Raw genomic sequence first — 17,238 nt, 5'->3', positions numbered from 1 at the left:
ACGAGGTTCTGCTGTTCAGGCTAAAGGAGGTCGGGATATCAGGAAACGCCCTGGGCTGGTTCAGAGACTTTCTATCAGGCAGATCATTCCGAGTCTCTACCCCCCCTTATCTCTCTAAAGAATGCCCCATTGAGCAGGGCGTGCCCCAGGGGTCAGCTCTTAGCCCCACCCTGTTCAATGTGTACGTCCAACCCCTGGCAGAGGTAGCCAGGAGGCACGGAATGTCTCTCGTGTCCTATGCTGACGACACACAGCTAGTGGTGGCATTAAATGACGAGAGTGGCCACGGTGCCCAAAAATTCCAACAAACGCTCGTCGATATCACAGATTGGATGACGGCGAACTACCTCCAGCTCAACGCCGGAAAAACGGAAGTGCTGCTGGTGGGAAGAAAGACAGACACTTTGGGTAACAACTGGTGGCCAGACACCCTCGGCCAACCACCTGAACCAAAGGACTGTGTCAAAAACCTAGGAGTCTGGGTAGACTCTGCCCTAAGCTATACTCACCATACCAAAAAAGTGGCGGCCACCTGCTTCGGCCTTCTATGGAATCTAAGGCCTATCCTAGGATTTTTCGACCATCAAACCCGTCAGATGATAGTCCAGGCAGCCGTTCTCTCAAGGCTGGACTACGCCAGCTTCCTCCTGCTAGGAGCTAACGTGGCAGAAAAAAACAGACTCCAGCGAGTCCAGAATGCCGCCGCCAGGGCTCTGGTAGGACTCCCCCGCCATACGTCTGTGGCTAGCGTCCTTACAAAACTCCACTGGCTTCCAATGGAGAAAAGGATTCTCTTTAAAACGCTATGCCTAGCATTTAAAATCCTAAAAACGGCATCTCCCCCCATGCTCTGCCCACTCCTGTCAGCCTACGTCCCACGGCGTACTCTACGATCAGAGGGGCAGAATCTAGTAGCCGTACCTCGCATCAGACTAGCCAGGATGGGTGGCCGTTCATTCAGATATCTGGCCGCCAAACTCTGGAACGACCTCCCAGACCAGATTCGAGGGATGCAGGATCTGCTATCCTTTAGAAAAGCAATCAAAACACACCTCTTCTGTTAAACAGTATTCTCCCTTCTTCTCTCCCTCTGACCCCTTCCCCCGTCCTATGTCTCATACAGTAAGCGCCGGGACGCCCCTTCGCTGGGGCAGCCGAGCGCTATACAAACACATATAACATAACATAACATAACTGCTGCACGCCTCACACTGCTGCACGCCACACACTGCTGCACGCCTCACACTGCTGCACGCCTCACACTGCTGCACGCCTCACACTGCTGCACGCCTCACACTGCTGCACGCCACACACTGCTGCACGCCACACACTGCTGCACGCCTCACACTGCTGCACGCCTCACACTGCTGCACGCCTCACACTGCTGCACGCCTCACACTGCTGCACGCCTCACACTGCTGCACGCCTCACACTGCTGCACGCCTCACACTGCTGCACGCCTCACACTGCTGCACGCCTCACACTGCTGCAAGCCTCACACTGCTGCACGCCTCACACCACACACTGCTGCACGCCTCACACTGCTGCACGCCTCACACTGCTGCACGACACACGCTACTGCACGCCACACGCTGCTGCATGCCTCACGCTGCTGCATGCCTCACGCAGCTGCAGGCCTCACGCAGCTGCAGGCCTCACGCCGCTGCAGGCCTCACGCCGCTGCAGGCCTCACGCCGCTGCAGGCCACACGCCGCTGCACGCCTCACACTGCTGCAGGCTGCACACTGCTGCATTACTCATACTGCTGCAATCTGCACACTGCCGCACGCCTCACTCCGCCGCATGCCTCACACTGCTGCACACTACTGCACTACTCACATTGCTGCACGCCGCACACTGCTGCACGCCACACACTGTTGCACGCCACACACTGCTGCACGCCACACACTGCTGCACGCCACACACTGCTGCACGCCACACACTGCTGCACGCCTCACACTGCTGCACGCCTCGCACTGCTACATGCCTCACAACACCACCACATCACTCTGGGACACCACCATATCACTCTGGGACACCACCATATCACTCTGGGACACCACCACATCACTCTGGGAGACCACCACATCACTCTGGGACACCACCACATCACTCTGGGACACCACCACATCACTCTGGGACACCACATCACTCTGGGACACCACCACATCACTTGGGGGCATCACTCAGGGGCACCACCACATCACTCAGCCCAACCACATCATCACTCATCACCACAACAGCACTGTCCTTGCTTGCTACCAACAAGCATTGCCATACCCAATAGGACTCGCATTAGGAAAGTGTAAGCTATTGGCTTTGTGAATAACAGTGCTATTAATTTATATATTTTCAAAGCCAACACATATAAAAAAAATTGTCATTTACAATACCAATAGCTCACACTTTCCTAATGCGAGACCTATTGCATTGCAAATGCTTGTTTTTAATGGCTTTCTCCTATTGCAGCAGTACATGTTTTCCTGCATGGGACCGCTTTTCAACTCTGTGGTCCCGGACCATGCTTAATGTTTCAGAACGGTGCCCGCATTCATGTGAACAACTACACGGCCGTAATACAGACCATGGCGGCAGCAGCTTTTTTTCACAGCAGGCACCTGCTCGCCCAACTCGTTTTTTTTGTTTTGACAATAAATAATTGGCAGCCACACATCGCATTGTGTGCAGGTCGCCCAGCTCGGTTATTAAACAAATCATGGCGGTCGCTCGTCTTGCGTGTGTTGCCCAACCCGTTTTTTTTTTTCTTTCATTAAATCATGGCTGCCACGCGTCTTGTTTTAGTTGCACTTCATTTCACTTTAAAATGCATTCCGTTAAGTGCATTTCTATTTACTTATTTCACTTACCCCTCATCAGTCGGTAGAACTTACTTCATACTACGGAGTTGTAACTAAATATGCACTGAATTGTGCTGGTTAATCAAAAGCAGACTAGCAGTGCCTAATGGGCCGTTGGGTAGATTGTGGCAGTGAATTACCGGATCTACTTTTGACTTCAGGGACCAATGTATATAAACATGTACATGTGCGAGTCCTGCTTGCAGCTGTGTTTTTAGACGCATGGAGTGTGGTGGGGCAAGCTGAGACCAAGCATCTGTATTGCTGTTCTGCTTATTTTTTCTTTTGGCTGCCGTGATAAAAGCATGGGTTGGGAATGGGAAGCAGCCTATGTGAGGATTTATATGCTTTTGTGGTTTGTGTTTTGTGTCGTTGCTGCATGCGCGAAGGCCCAAGTAAACGGACAGCAGGAAATTAAAACCTAGTTTCCCAATAGCAGTTTAAACAAGTAGGACACTAAGCGAAAACAACGCTTGACCGATTAAGTGAATGTATATGTACCGTGTTTTAGATTGTTTGCTTAAGAAAAATTGTTTCTTGTATTGTGAATGTCTATATATGTAAATGTTGTAAATAATGCTTTGCTTTAAGAAAACAGTGAGGGTATGTTCAAACAGTTTGAGACAGGAACCCTGGATGTATAAAATGTACAAAAAAGAGATGAATTGGAATAGTGAATCCAGAGTCAATTAAAAAGACTTCTGAGTGAAAAAAATAAACACAATCCATGGTGTCTGAGGCATTTTTGTTTTCAAAATAAAGTAAACTTTCAGGCATCTTTTGTAGTAGCTGCATGAGTGACAGTGTTACAATTAAGCTTTTTTTGGTATTGTATGAGATTTTGAGAAAGAGCAACCTAATGACTGCCTTCTAAGAAAGAAGGTTGTTAGTTTTACATGATGATCTGCAATGGTGTTAATATACCCCTCAGACCACACACAACTGCACCAGTTCACCTCAGTTGTAACCTCAAATAGTGAACCATTGCTTTCCCTATTTGCATTGTTTTTGTGCAGTGTGAAATATAACGTATTTTCTTTTTATTTTTTTCTTGCTCCTGCCTTGCCTTGACATCGGCCCTCAGTTGTCACAGTAAGTCTATGCTTCTATTTTAATTTCATGTTGCTGAAAGTTTTGGTGTGCATTGTAGCCAACTCCATTCATTCAAAAACGTGGTTTCCATGGTACTGGCCTAAGACACTTTTTTCCTGGTGAGTGTGGTGACCCTCCAAGCATGATCCCTTTGGAGGCAACGTGTTGCTCTTCCTATTATGTGGGCTACTAATGTTGCTGTGCCACTCGTGTGATAACTGTCAGGCTGAGCTTGGGGTCCCTTTTAGTTCACTGTTGGTCATGGTAAAAATCCCACTCTCATGCACAACTGTCCATTACAATGATGATTTCCTTCTTCATTCAGTGTTTAGGCAACTATTGCTTTAATCTCATGGCGACCATAGTGCCTACCTGTGTGTGTCAGCCCTTCTGTCTTTTGTATGTTTCTGGTCACTATACAGATGGTGTGTCTCCTTGAGTTCCTGGTGAATGTTGCTTGTCTACTCATGCTGCGCCCTGTCCTTGTGAGCTGCATAAGGTCATTCTTAATGATCATCGTTGCTGAATGCTTTTGTTGCAGTATTCAATGAATGCGCTTGTCACATCATATTTGGTCCCTCGTGCATTTATCTTATGACTATGGACTCCTCATGCTGTGTCAGTCCTTCTGACTGTTGTCTGCTGGTCCTGTGCTACAGAACCCAGTGACTGTCATTCCTCGTTGTGTGCTGTCAACCATGGAAATTGGAAAGGGTTCCTCAGGTGGTTCCCTAGCCCAGTGACTAGTGTCCTTGCTGTGGTGGTTTCAGTTTCTCCTGACCCATTCCTTCTGATCTTTCATCCAGAACGAGTACATGAAAGATGACTTCTTTATCAAAATCGAAACCTGGCATAAACCAGACATGGGGAACCAGGAAAACGTGAGTATGGCTTCAGTTTAATTGCCATGATCTGTCATTCTTTGTCTGTTGAACTTCTCTATTTGTTTTGTCCTCCTATCCTCCTCTCTTCTTCCAGCTCTCGTTCTCTTAAATCTTTTCTCTTTTTAGGTCTCGTGGGTGTGTTGTATTTTGTAAATACAAGATTTGTAAAAGGGACTCTAAGCCCCCCCCCCCCCTTTTCCATTGGGTAGCGTCAGCGTTTATGGTAAACGCTGGCTTCCCATTGGAAAAGAGGGTTTTTGGTTGACACCCTGTCCGCTTCTCGGACTGCCCCTCCGGACATGATAGCCTGCTTTGCGGCTGCCGTGAAGACTTTTCTTATCTTTATGGGGCCTTGTGTTTCTCATCATGACGGTGGCAAAGGAAGATCCCTTGGGGTAAATAATGTTAAAGTGTAACCTCAATGTTCACACATCATACATTCCTATATGTCTTGTCTCGCATTCCACACCTACTACCGTTGGACCATATATAAGAGGGAAAGCAACATAAACACTTTATATATAAAAAAATATAGCACATATATTTATTGTTTGTATACAAAATATTACATTTAAAAAGACACATCAATCCATACAATTCATAACATAACAATTATTAAAAAAAAATATTATTATAACACATTAAAAAAAAGTTGATCACAATAAGCATGAAAACAGCAAGAGTGAAACACCAAAAGCTAGACAGAAAAATTGGTCTTAACACTTTACACCTCCGTCATAACATAGTATTACAAGCATGGGAATATGCCATATACGATTAGCCTTCTTTCATCAATGCTCGAGGACAGGATTGCGTATCAGAATGTAGCGTTGATGCGTTTCGATGGAATTTAGCCTTCTAAGTCCATCCTTATCAAGACCTCTAATTTTGTGCACTCTGTCTTATATTGAAGGTTTTCATACATTCACCTATAATGAGATACGGTCAATGTTATATTGGTTCTCCAAAACCACCTAATATAATAGATCAATAACCCCAATAACAACTCCCCGATGTGTCTATCATAAGCAGATCTTTACTGATTACTGAACAAGCAGGCTGTAAATGTTATAAACAGTATCTCCTTTGTTCTATTCATAGACAATATCTCATTCCAACACAATTTAAAAAGTAATACAATATCAAACAAGGTGGATAATGAACTATGCTTCACAAAAAATATGCTTCCTTTTAGATATGGTGCAGTCTTCATCCTACCCAATTTCATGCATACTAATAACGTCAAGCAACTCATATCTTCACACATCTTATGGTGCTGTCTCACTCTGCAATACCTCAATCTACACTTAGAGATACACACTCTTATCTCACCTGCTAAATGGGCAAGATCTCCCTGCTACCACCTTTTCTCTTCTGTGCGTTAGAGGGAAATAAGGTCATCCAGGGCTTGTGAAGGCAACCTTTGTATTAAAAACTGTTGGCAGAAAAATCAACAAAGGCATACTTTATGCACAACCTATCATACTATATGACTCATAAAACCTGTAGCCCCCTCTCTTACATAACTGCTAGTGAGTAAACATCTTTATTACCTTTAGCTGGCATCATATGCTTGTCGTGCATTGATAACCTTGGCTCTGGATAGAACCTTTTAGGGCACTTGGTAATTACTTGCAGTGGGAAATTTTGCTCTCAGACGGCCCTTTTATAATTAGGGTCCGAAATCCTATAAGGAAGATTATATGGCAATTGTTTATCATCGCAATGATTCTTTAACATTTTTTAGTCTTAAAACATTCTCTCTTGGTATCTCTCCAAACCCTCTTTATATCTATTACATTAGAAACTCGCTTAACTTAAAGGGTATCCCTCCAATGTTCTTAATTGTTCGATTGACAGTCTTGTGGCATACATCTTCAAGGGGTTAGTTTACTTACTGGTATGCGCCCTTGCTAAATACGTAGATTAGTATGGTCATAATGTTCTATTTATGGATGCCACCTTAATTGTTCCTGCTTGGCCCAGTTCCTAAATGTATTAATTTAGTTAATTCTTTTGTTAAAAACATGCTACATCACTCTATATGTCTCGCGTCAAAAAACTCATTGCACACTGCTATTCTGTTCTTTTGGCATAACGTAGGCACTGCCTGAGTTTAATAGAATACAATCTTGTTTCTCCAGCTACTCCTGAAGCTATAGCTCGGGGGGGAAAACACACTTATTTACTTAAGTCCATATCACTACCAATTCACTTGGGACTGTTAGTCCTATGATACAATTTAAGGACAAACCCGGGCTCTTCTTATTAGTCTTTAATTTTACGAGCCCGTTTGTTATAGACTCTAGGTTCTATGGTATGCTCACGAACGGACATAAACTCTTCTTATTTATCATTACGTTCTTGAGCAATTCTTGGTAATTTATCTCGGGGCATAATATAAATCCTACTGGGAATACCTACCCTAGCCACTATTTCCAAACCTAATTACAATTATAAAAACATCTACGTTAGCTAGATTGGCTGGATTTCGTACCGCAGTCTCGCCTCACTCAGGTCGACCTTCCGCACCCTCGGATAAAATTCCATCTTAAAACAACAGCTCGTTCTGACTCCCTTTATATATACTACCTTACAAAAGTTGTAGGGACGTCATCTTGAATTTTTGAGTCTTTACAAATTTGTTTAGGAACCGTAGATCCAGGATGGGTCTTGGGCTTTCGTCCACTTTTGGCACCAGGAAGTAGTTTGAGTACACTCCCCTGTTCCGTTCTTTGAATGGGACCGGTTCGATGGCCTCTTTGAGGAGGAGTTCTGGAGCTTCCTCTAGGAGCAATTGCAGCTCCCTTCCCGAGTGCGCTCTTTTCTTTGGCTTTCTGTTTGGTGATCTCTTTTCCAACTCTATGCAGTATCCGTACTGTATGATGTTTAGTATCCACTTGTCCGTGGTTATTTCCCTCCACTCTCGGAGGAAAAATCTCAGCCTGCCTCCTACTGGTGTTACATGTTCCCTTGTGTCTTGTCCGTGTAGCCCTCTCCTCTTTGCTTTTCCGTGCTCTTCCCTCGGAGGGTATGAGTGGGTGAGCACCTTTTCCTGTATGAGGTCACTTAGAGGGGGGTTGTTCACCGCCTCTCCTTCTCTGGCCCCGTCTGTTTCCTCTCCCGCGAAAGGACTGGCCCCTGTTTTGGTAATTCCAGTTTTGTTTTTGCTGGCCCTAGTGACCTTGGTTGTCACCCTGTTGACCCTGGTGGAACGCCTGGTGTGATTGTCTTTGCTGGTTTCCACCACTTCCGTTCGGCCTCCGCGTAGGAGTGCCTCTTCTCATCCCCTGAATTGCAGGGCCCCCATGGACCTTGCCGTCTCGTTGTCTTTCTTCAGTTGGGTGAGTTTCTCATCAACTGGGGCTCCGAACAGTGTTTCTCCATTGAAAGGGGTGTTCAGAATGTTGTTTTGAACCTCCGTCTTCGTCCCAATGCTGGTACTAGTGCCTGTTGAGAAGGGCGTTGGAGTTTGCCATCCTCCAGTGCATTGCTGCATTTCTCTCAATTTTTCTGCCTGTTAGGTCCATCCTCCTGCTTTCCTTGTCAGGTGGTGGCCCAGATGTTGTTGGGACGTTGGCCCTTCTTCTGGCCGTTGCGGCTATAATTGAGTCTGCCGAAACTGTCCCCTGGATGTAAGGGGGGTCCTGGGAGGAGAACTTGTACTTTTTCTCCGTCCTTGGCGTGATTGACCTGCAGGTAGCTGGTTCTCTGAACGCCTCCTTGCCCTGTGCCATAACACTCTTCAGCATGGGCAGGAAGTGGCTTTTTGTCTGTGCGGGGAGCAAGGTTTCCAGCAGGAAATCTGCCTTAGCCTTCTCCTCCTCCAATTTGACTCCATAAGCTGCTGCAGCCTTCTTGACGACCTCATAGTAGGCCCCAATGTCATCTGGCGGCGAAGGCCTCGAGGGGTATGTCTCCACAGCCTCCTCCGGGTTTTCATCCTCGATGTCCTGCCAATCCTGGTCCTGAGCCGTCGAGGATCCAGAGTCATAGCTCGAACGCGGGTCCCCATAATCACCTTCTGTTCTAATAGAGGACCTCCTCTTCTCCCTGCTCCGAGGGCTCCGGAGTTTTCGGCGGTTTTTCTCATCATGACTCCATAAAGACAAGAAATTGGAGCTTGTTTTGTTATCATTCGGCTTTGCCAAAGGCAGCCGCGTGTTTATTTTTGCATCCCGCTTTCACTTAAAGTGAGCGGAATGCAATTATAAACAAGCGGCTGCCTTTGGCAAAGCTGAGAGCTTGTTATACATTTGAGGGGTGTTTTGTTCTCGAGTAGGCGGGCGGTGGTGCAGGCAAGTGGACATCCTCCATGCCCTCCCATCCTGTGTGTGCTCTGTCGGGTAGCAGAGAGTCGCAGCTGACTCATTTTCACTGCAGGATAAGAAACGAAAATTAAAGTGCAGTGCGGAGTGTTTTCCTGTAAATTGTACATTTTTCACTACTGCGTGTTTTCTAATCAGCCACGTACGTCGCTAGTGATTGCTTCATGTGTGTTTTTTTTATTTAAAAAAGGGCGGTGGTTAAACACAGTTCATCAGATGTGAGGCTTTTAAAACCGATGCTTGACATTGTAAATTCCACCGGGGGCTCTCAGCAGATCTCCGAGGCATTCCACCCGACTAGACGCCCCCTGCCCCCCCTCGCCTCAATCACGTGTCTCCCCCCCCTTCCTCCTCCAGCAGTGTGCCATTCGGTTAGCTGTACACTTTTGGTTGCACAATAGCCTTGTCAGTGAGCGCTGGGATGAGGTTGGGCACTGTGAATGAAAATGCAGAAGACATGTTTAGCTAAACGAGATTCATCTGATGGGTACATCTCCCTGCAGAATCGTCTCCCCGGTTTGTCCCCAGGCTGGCCTCAAAAGCTTTCTTCCTGCCAGCATGAAAGGTGAGGCTATTATAGGAATCAAAATTAGCTATTCAGAAATGGTGTGTTAGACAACACTATCAAAATGTAAGCTCCCCCCCCAATCTAAGTTGTCACAAGGCACGCTATTCGGAATTTTCTCCGCTTGTTAGAGAACAGCTGAGTCAGTGGACCATAATGCCCTTCACTGGGGACACACCAGGTTGGTGAGAACTATTTTTTATTTATTTTTGCAGATTAGTATAGCACGAACAAGACCCTTGCGGGTATCGGAGCGCTTTACAGATCAAGTATAGGTAATGGCATATAAACACATATAAATATAGATACAGTGATACATATAGATACATATATGAATACAGTAAGAACTGGGAACAATTAAAGATTAGTACATAGCTGCAGTAATGTATAGGACAAGTTCAAGTGAATTTGGCCATGAGAATTGATTTCACTATTTTTTTTATCTGAAAGAAACAGGTTAGTATTAGATTCCTTACCTTAGAATATCCCCAGGCGTCAGTCTGGATCCGGAAACTTTTGCGTAGCAGTACCCCTGCGCGTCGGTAGGCGTCGTCTGCAGGCGTCCCCTGCGGCTCCTCGGCGTCGTGCGCCGTGATGACGTCGCTGGAGTATATAGACGCCGCCTCCGCGCGCTGACGTCAGTTCTTCTTTTTTCCGCGCCAGTTCGCGCAGATCTGAAGAGCAGTACTCCGGTCTTTTGACCAAGTTTTTTGTGAATAAATCTTCTACGGTGCCGGTAGGATGCCCGGTTTCAAGAGTTGCGACAATTGCGACCGCATGATGTCGGTCACCGACCACCATCGACTCTGCCTCCGGTGTCTGGGCGCGGACCACGACGTGGAGTCCTGCGTCGACTGTCGGGCCTTGACTGGTAAAGCTAGGCGGGAGCGGTCCCGCAAGCTTCTCGAGCTCCGAGTGTCGGCCCCGCGTCGAGAGCGGTCCCGGTCCGGTCGGAGGTCGAGGGAGCGGTCGAGGGAACGATCGCGGAGCCGCCATGAGCGCTCCGGGAGTCGCCACCATTCCTCCGGTTCGTCAGGTAAGCGTAAGAAGTCGGGGCGTCGTCATCGCACCCCCGACTCCCCCCGTCGCCCGCGTGATGCGGGCGGGGGTTCGGGTGGCCCCACCCCCGCGTGGGTCGCCGACTGCCCCATACCCGTCTGTCCCTGGGGAAGGCGCGTCGCGCGAGGAGATTGAGGCATTCCTCATGGCTATGAGGGCGAGGTCTCCTCCGGCGGGGCCTGCGGGCCCGTCGGTCCCGTCTGGGGGCCCGAGCGGTTCGGGTGCTCCTGCCTCGACGCCGCCGGTGGCTCCGGCCCCGGCGCCGCTGGGCCCCTCAGGTTCGTCGCCGGCTGGTCTACCGGCCTCTCCGGCGTCGGTTCCTTTGGGCCAACCCGTGGTACCGCCTCCGCGCGGCGCCGTGACTCCGCCGTCGGTTCCGGCCGGCGTCGGGTCCCCGGCGCCGGCGCCGCGAGGCGCCACCCCCATCCCCCCTCTGACTCCTGACACGGAGTCGGACCGGCGTCGTCCGACGCCGGATCCGGCGCCGATGGGGCCCATTGACCCCGACGTCTATATCGTCGACCCCGAATACGGCGATGAGGACGAGTATGGAGAGGGTTGGGAGGGGTCTGAGGACCCTTTATCCCGTGCCTGCCAGTATGATGTGGACTGGGTAGGTGACCTGGGTGATGCCAGTGGTCTGGACGAGTCGCCCAACCCTGGGTTTGTCTCCCCGACCCCTGTGGCGTCTGAGGCGGGAGCTGGCTATTCGGTGGTCCTGCTGAGGGCTGCCAAGACCTTGGGCCTTGAGCTCCCCGTCGCTAAGGTCAAGCCAAACATTCTGACGGAAGTGTTTAAACCGCAGTCATGCCCTCAGGAGCCTCTGCTGCCGTTTAATGAGGCTCTGACGGATGTCCTTTTGGGCACCTGGTCTAGGCCCGCTTCCGGTGCACCGGTTGGCCGGAACGTTGCCAGGCGTCACCGTCCGTGCTCGGACGACCCTGCCTTCCTCTCCACCCATCCCTCCCCGGAGAGTCTGGTGATCCAGGCCTCCACTTCGCAGTCCGCATTTCCATCGGCCCCGCCCGATCGGGAATCAAAGCGGTATGACCAATTTGGGAAAAAGGTCTTTTCCTCTTTGAGCGCTGGACTGCGGTCTTGTAACACCGCATGCCTCTTGGGCCGCTACACCCACTCCCTGTGGGATACGGTCGCGGAGTGTTTGCCGCAGTGCCCGCAGGATGTGCGGGACAAGCTCAACCAGGCTTTGGTTGAGGGCCGGGATGCGGCGAGGTACTCGATCCGGTGTGGTCTTGACACGACCGACTCGCTGGGACGGGCTATGTCCACGACTGTGGCGATTCGGCGCCATGCTTGGCTGAGATCTGCCAACTTCTCACCGGACGTACAGAATGCCCTCATGGACATGCCATTTGATGGCAGTCGCCTGTTTGGTGACAAGGCGGACCACGCGCTGGAGCGCTTCAAGGACTCCAGGGTCACGGCCAAGTCCTTGGGTCTTTCGACCCAGCGCCAGCAGACGGGTTCGTTTCGCCCCTTTCGTGGCCAAGGAAGGGGCGGTCCCACACGTGCTGCCAGCCACGCGCCGCAGAACGCTCCCCAGCGCGGTGGCGGCCGTGGTTTCCGCCGTGGTGGCGGTAGAGGGCAGCGGCGAGGTCAGTCCACACCTCCCCCCGCTGCTGCATCCAAGCCTTCCTAGTCCGAGCTTTCGGGCTCACGTGACGCCAGTGGGTGGCAGGGTTCGCCATCACCACTCCCGCTGGCGCGCGATTACATCGGACAGGTGGGTGCTGCAGCTCGTCCGAAGGGGCTACTCCCTCCCCTTCGAGTCCACTCCTCCAGCCATGCCACCGCAGAACCACCGTGTGTCGGGGGACCACTTGACACTTCTGCAGGAGGAAGTTACGGCCCTCTTGGCCAAGGGGGCCATCGAGCGCGTTCCTGGGCCAGAAGTAGGGTGTGGTTGCTACTCCCACTACTTTCTGGTGCCCAAGAAGGACAAAGGAGGCCTGCGTCCTATTTTGGACCTACGGAACGTCAACGGCTTCCTCCGGAAGGAGAAGTTCAAGATGTTGACTTTGGCTCAGGTCTTGGCTGCTCTAGACCCACAAGACTGGATGGTAGCGTTGGACTTGCAGGATGCGTATTTTCACATCCCCGTCCTGCCGGCCCACCGGCGTTACCTGCGGTTCACGGTAGGCCAGGAGCACTTTCAGTTTATCGTGCTCCCATTCGGCCTTACCAGCGCCCCACGGGTGTTCACGAAAGTGATGGCGGTGGTCGCAGCTCATCTGCGCCGGCTAGGGGTTTCAGTCTTCCCCTACCTAGACGACTGGTTGTTGAAGGCGGGCTCGCCCCAAACAGTCGTCCGCCACCTTCAGATGACGGCAGACCTCCTGCACGAGCTGGGGTTTTCCATCAATGTGCCGAAATCACACCTGTGTCCCTCTCAAAAGCTCCTTTTCATCGGAGCGGTTCTCGACTCGGCGCAGTTTCGGGTTTATCCTCCGGAATGGCGGGTCCGGGATATTCAGGCTCTGATTCCCATCTTTCAGCCGTTGTCCCGGGTTTCGGTCAGGTTGACGCTGCGGCTTCTGGGGCTGATGGCCTCCTGCATCCTACTGGTGCCTCACGCCAGGTGGCGGATGCGGGCTCTGCAGTGGGACCTGAAGTTTCAGTGGGCCCAACATCAGGGCAACCTATCCGACCATGTCCTGATCTCGGAGGGCACTGCGAGACAGTTGCAGTGGTGGCTTACGGACCGCGATTGGGTCAGAGGCAGATCCCTCTCCCTTCCCCAACCGGAGCACGTGGTTGTGACGGACGCGTCCCTCCAGGGCTGGGGTGGCCACTTGGGAGAGGCGGAGATCAGAGGCATCTGGTCTCCGGCGGAATCCCGGCTCCATATCAACCTGTTGGAGCTGCGGGCGATTCGCCTAGCACTGAAGGCATTCCTCCCCTTTGTCAACGGGAGTGTACTGCAGGTGTTCACGGACAACACCACCGCCATGTGGTACTGCAACAAACAGGGCGGTGTGGGGTCGTGGACCCTTTGCCAGGAGGCTCTGCGTCTCTGGCAATGGCTGGAACGTCAGGGCGTGACTCTGACGGTTCAACACCTGGCAGGTTCTCTGAACGCCAGGGCGGACGAACTCAGCCGTCGGTGCTCGGTGGATCACGAATGGCGTCTGAACTCGGACGTGGCGAGAGGCCTCTTTCAGCAATGGGGAGAGCCTTGGTTAGATCTATTCGCCACAGAAGGGAACGCGCAATGTCATCAGTTCTGCGCGTTGGAGTTTCCAAGACGGCACTCGCTCGGCGACGCCTTTCGGCGCGAGTGGAGTTGCGGTCTGTTGTACGCCTTTCCGCCTATACCACTTCTGCCCAGAGTGCTGAAGAAGATCAGGCGCGACCGGGCCCAAGTTATCCTTGTGGCTCCGGACTGGGCTCGAAGATACTGGTATCCCGAGCTACTCAGCATGACAGTCGGTCCCTCGATCCGCCTGCCCCTTCAGGAGGACCTTCTGTCGCAGCAGCAGGGGACGGTCCTCCACCCGAACCTGTCCAGTCTCCACCTCCATGCTTGGAGATTGAGCGGCGACAGTTGAGGCCATTTGACTTGCCTCCTGAAGTCTGTGATGTAATTCTGGCAGCCAGGCGTCCCTCCACAAAGTCGGTATACGCCTGCCGGTGGAACAGATTTGTGGCATGGTGCACAGCAAAGGCTGTGGATCCCCTTTCTGCCCCTCTGTCTGAGGTTCTCCTCTTCCTTCTTTCCCTTGCCCAGCAGGGCTCTGCTCTGGGCACTATCAAGGGCTATCTTTCTGCCCTTTCCGCCTTCTTGAGGCTACCTGATCAGCCATCTTTATTCAAGTCCCCTATTGTGTTGAGATTCTTGAAGGGCATCACGCACATGTATCCTCCAACTCCGTTCGTGATGCCTCAGTGGGACTTGAACTTGGTTCTGACTTTCCTGATGTGCGCTCCCTTTGAGCCCCTTCATTCCTGTCCTCTCCGTCTTCTCACTTTAAAGACGGCCTTCCTGGTGGCCATCACCTCTGCCAGGAGAGTGAGTGAGCTCCAGGCTCTTTCTGTTAAACCTCCTTTCTTGTCTGTTCATCCTGACAAGGTGGTTCTTCGGACTAGACCTTCTTTCCTGCCCAAGGTAGTCTCTGCTTTTCACATTGGGCAGTCCATCACCTTGCCCTCCTTCTTCCCGCCTCCGCATCCTTCAAAGGATGAAGAGCGGCTCCATCGTCTGGACCCAAAACGTGCGCTTTCATTTTACATGGATCGCACACGCCAGTTCCGGATGGATGACCAACTGTTTGTTGGCTACGTGGGTGAGAAGAAGGGAAGGGCGGTACAGAAGCGGACCATCTCTCGGTGGGTCGTCCTGTGCATCAAAGCATGCTACTCTTTGGCTCGGAAGGAGCCTCCTGTTGGGCTGAGGGCCCATTCCACTCGGGCTACGGCGGCTTCTACTGCCCTGGGCCGGGGAGTCCCCTTGCAGGACATTTGCCAGGCGGCTACGTGGGCCTCGCTGCACACCTTTGCGAGGCACTACTGCCTGGACAGTCAAGTCCGGAGGGACGGCTTCTTTGGCCGTTCGGTCCTCCAGGACTTTCTGGTGTAGGTTGTATTGGTTCGCAGACCCACCTCCGGGGTTGGTATTGCTGGGGTATCTATTCTAAGGTAAGGAATCTAATACTAACCTGTTTCTTTCAGATGAACAAGTTACTTACCTTCGGTAACGATATATCTGTAAGAAACAGTAGTTAGTATTAGATTCCTTACCGCCCCACCCGTCCTCCCCGTTCTGCGAACTGATACCTAGGGTTAAGGACATCCCTTTCAGGGCACTAGTTTCAAATGGCACCAGTGTTAGTTCTCACACGGCTCTGCGTGTTCTGGCGCGGAAAAGCTGTGTGCAAAGAACTGACGTCAGCGCGCGGAGGCGGCGTCTATATACTCCAGCGACGTCATCACGGCGCACGACGCCGACGACGCGGAGCCGCAGGGGACGCCTGCAGACGACGCCTACCGACGCGCAGGGGTACTGCTACGCAAAAGTTTCCGGATCCAGACTGACGCCTGGGGATATTCTAAGGTAAGGAATCTAATACTAACTACTGTTTCTTACAGATATATCGTTACCGAAGGTAAGTAACTTGTTCAAATAGGCCGTAGATGAGTTAAGTCTCGTTTCTAGGGGTAGAGCGTTCCAAATCCTGGGTGCCATTCCTGAGAAGGTACGATTGTATGTTTTTTTCTTGGAGAAGCGTTGAGGTTTTAGAAGAAGATTGTTAGAGCTTCTGGTAGACCTGTTGCCGCCTGAAAGAACTAGTTTGTCCGTTAGGTATCTCGGGGTTTTGTGATGAAGTGCCTTATGTGTCATACAGGCGATTTTTAACTGGATTCTGGCCTCAAAAGGTAGCCAGTTGAGGGCCTGAAGGTCAGGGGAGATATGGCAGTTGTGTTTGGTGCCTGTGACGAGTCTAGCTGCTGAATTGATAGAGGCTCTGAGAGGAGCGGTTGTTGATTTGGGTAGACCACAGAGTGCGACACTCCCATAGTCAATTCTGGGAATTACTAGAGATTGAACTGCCTGTTTGAAGTCATTTGTGGGAATGAAGGGTTTGAGTTTTCTTAGTGTGTTAATCTGAAAATTTGCACCCTTTGTTGCAGCGCTGATGTGTTTCAGCATGTTTAGTTTTTCATCTAGGGTTATTCCCAGAGATTTAGCAGAATCAATGATGAGAGGTTGACCGTCTAGTGCCGTTAGGTGTTCCATCCACTCGCGGATGATCGTTGATTGGTTGGGAGGTGTGATCAAGAGGAATTCTGTTTTTAGTGTGTTTAGTTGTAAATGGTTCTTAGCTAGCCAGATCTGTGTATCTTTGAGCGTTGAGTTAAGGAACTTGATGTCTTCAAGAGATTTGACCTTAATGTAGAGTTGTGTATCGTCTGCGTACATGTGATATTGGATATTTGCGGAGTTGAGAAACTCAGTGAGTGGTTCCATAAACAGATTGAAGAGTGTTGGGGAGAGAGAAGATCCCTGAGGTACTCCTAGAGTGACAGGGGTGGAATTAGATAATGATTGGTTGATCTTGAATCTTTGTGTTCTGTTTTGGAGGAAAGAGGTGAACCAGTTTAATACTGTTCCAGATAGCCCCATTCTATGCTTCAGGAGGTCCAGTAGGTTGTCGTGTTTGGCTGTATCGAAGGCTGAGGATAGGTCAAGGAGGATAAGAAAGCAGGCTTTGTTTTGATCCAGTATTTGTAGTGCATCATCAATTATGTGGGTCATGGCTGATTCAGTGCTGTGTCCTGATCGAAAGCCTGATTGGAATTGGTCTAGCAGGTTGAAGCGGTCTATGTGGATACTCAGCTGTGTGTGGACACACTTTTCAAGTAGTTTGGCAAGGGTTGAGATGTTAGATATCGGGCGATAGTTAAGTCAGTTGGGTCTGCTGAAACTTTCTTAA

The 17,238-nt window shown here is 50.5% G+C and overlaps 1 protein-coding gene across 1 annotated transcript in view; it reads left to right on the top strand.

Moving 5' to 3' along the window:
• The window catches only part of LOC144768560 (phosphatidylinositol transfer protein beta isoform-like), a 372,071-nt gene that overhangs the window by 207,910 nt on the left and 146,923 nt on the right, over window positions 1–17,238 (top strand). Inside the window, exon 6 of the mRNA XM_078652332.1 lies at window positions 4,757–4,831. Coding sequence (XP_078508458.1) covers window positions 4,757–4,831 — 75 coding nt within the window. The remainder of the gene's footprint in view (window positions 1–4,756; window positions 4,832–17,238) is intronic.

The sequence above is a fragment of the Lissotriton helveticus genome, chromosome 7, assembly GCF_964261635.1.
Source record: "Lissotriton helveticus chromosome 7, aLisHel1.1, whole genome shotgun sequence".
NCBI lineage: Eukaryota > Metazoa > Chordata > Amphibia > Caudata > Salamandridae > Lissotriton > Lissotriton helveticus.
Note: the sequence above shows the minus strand (reverse complement) of the source record. Positions and strands in the feature narration are given on the sequence as shown.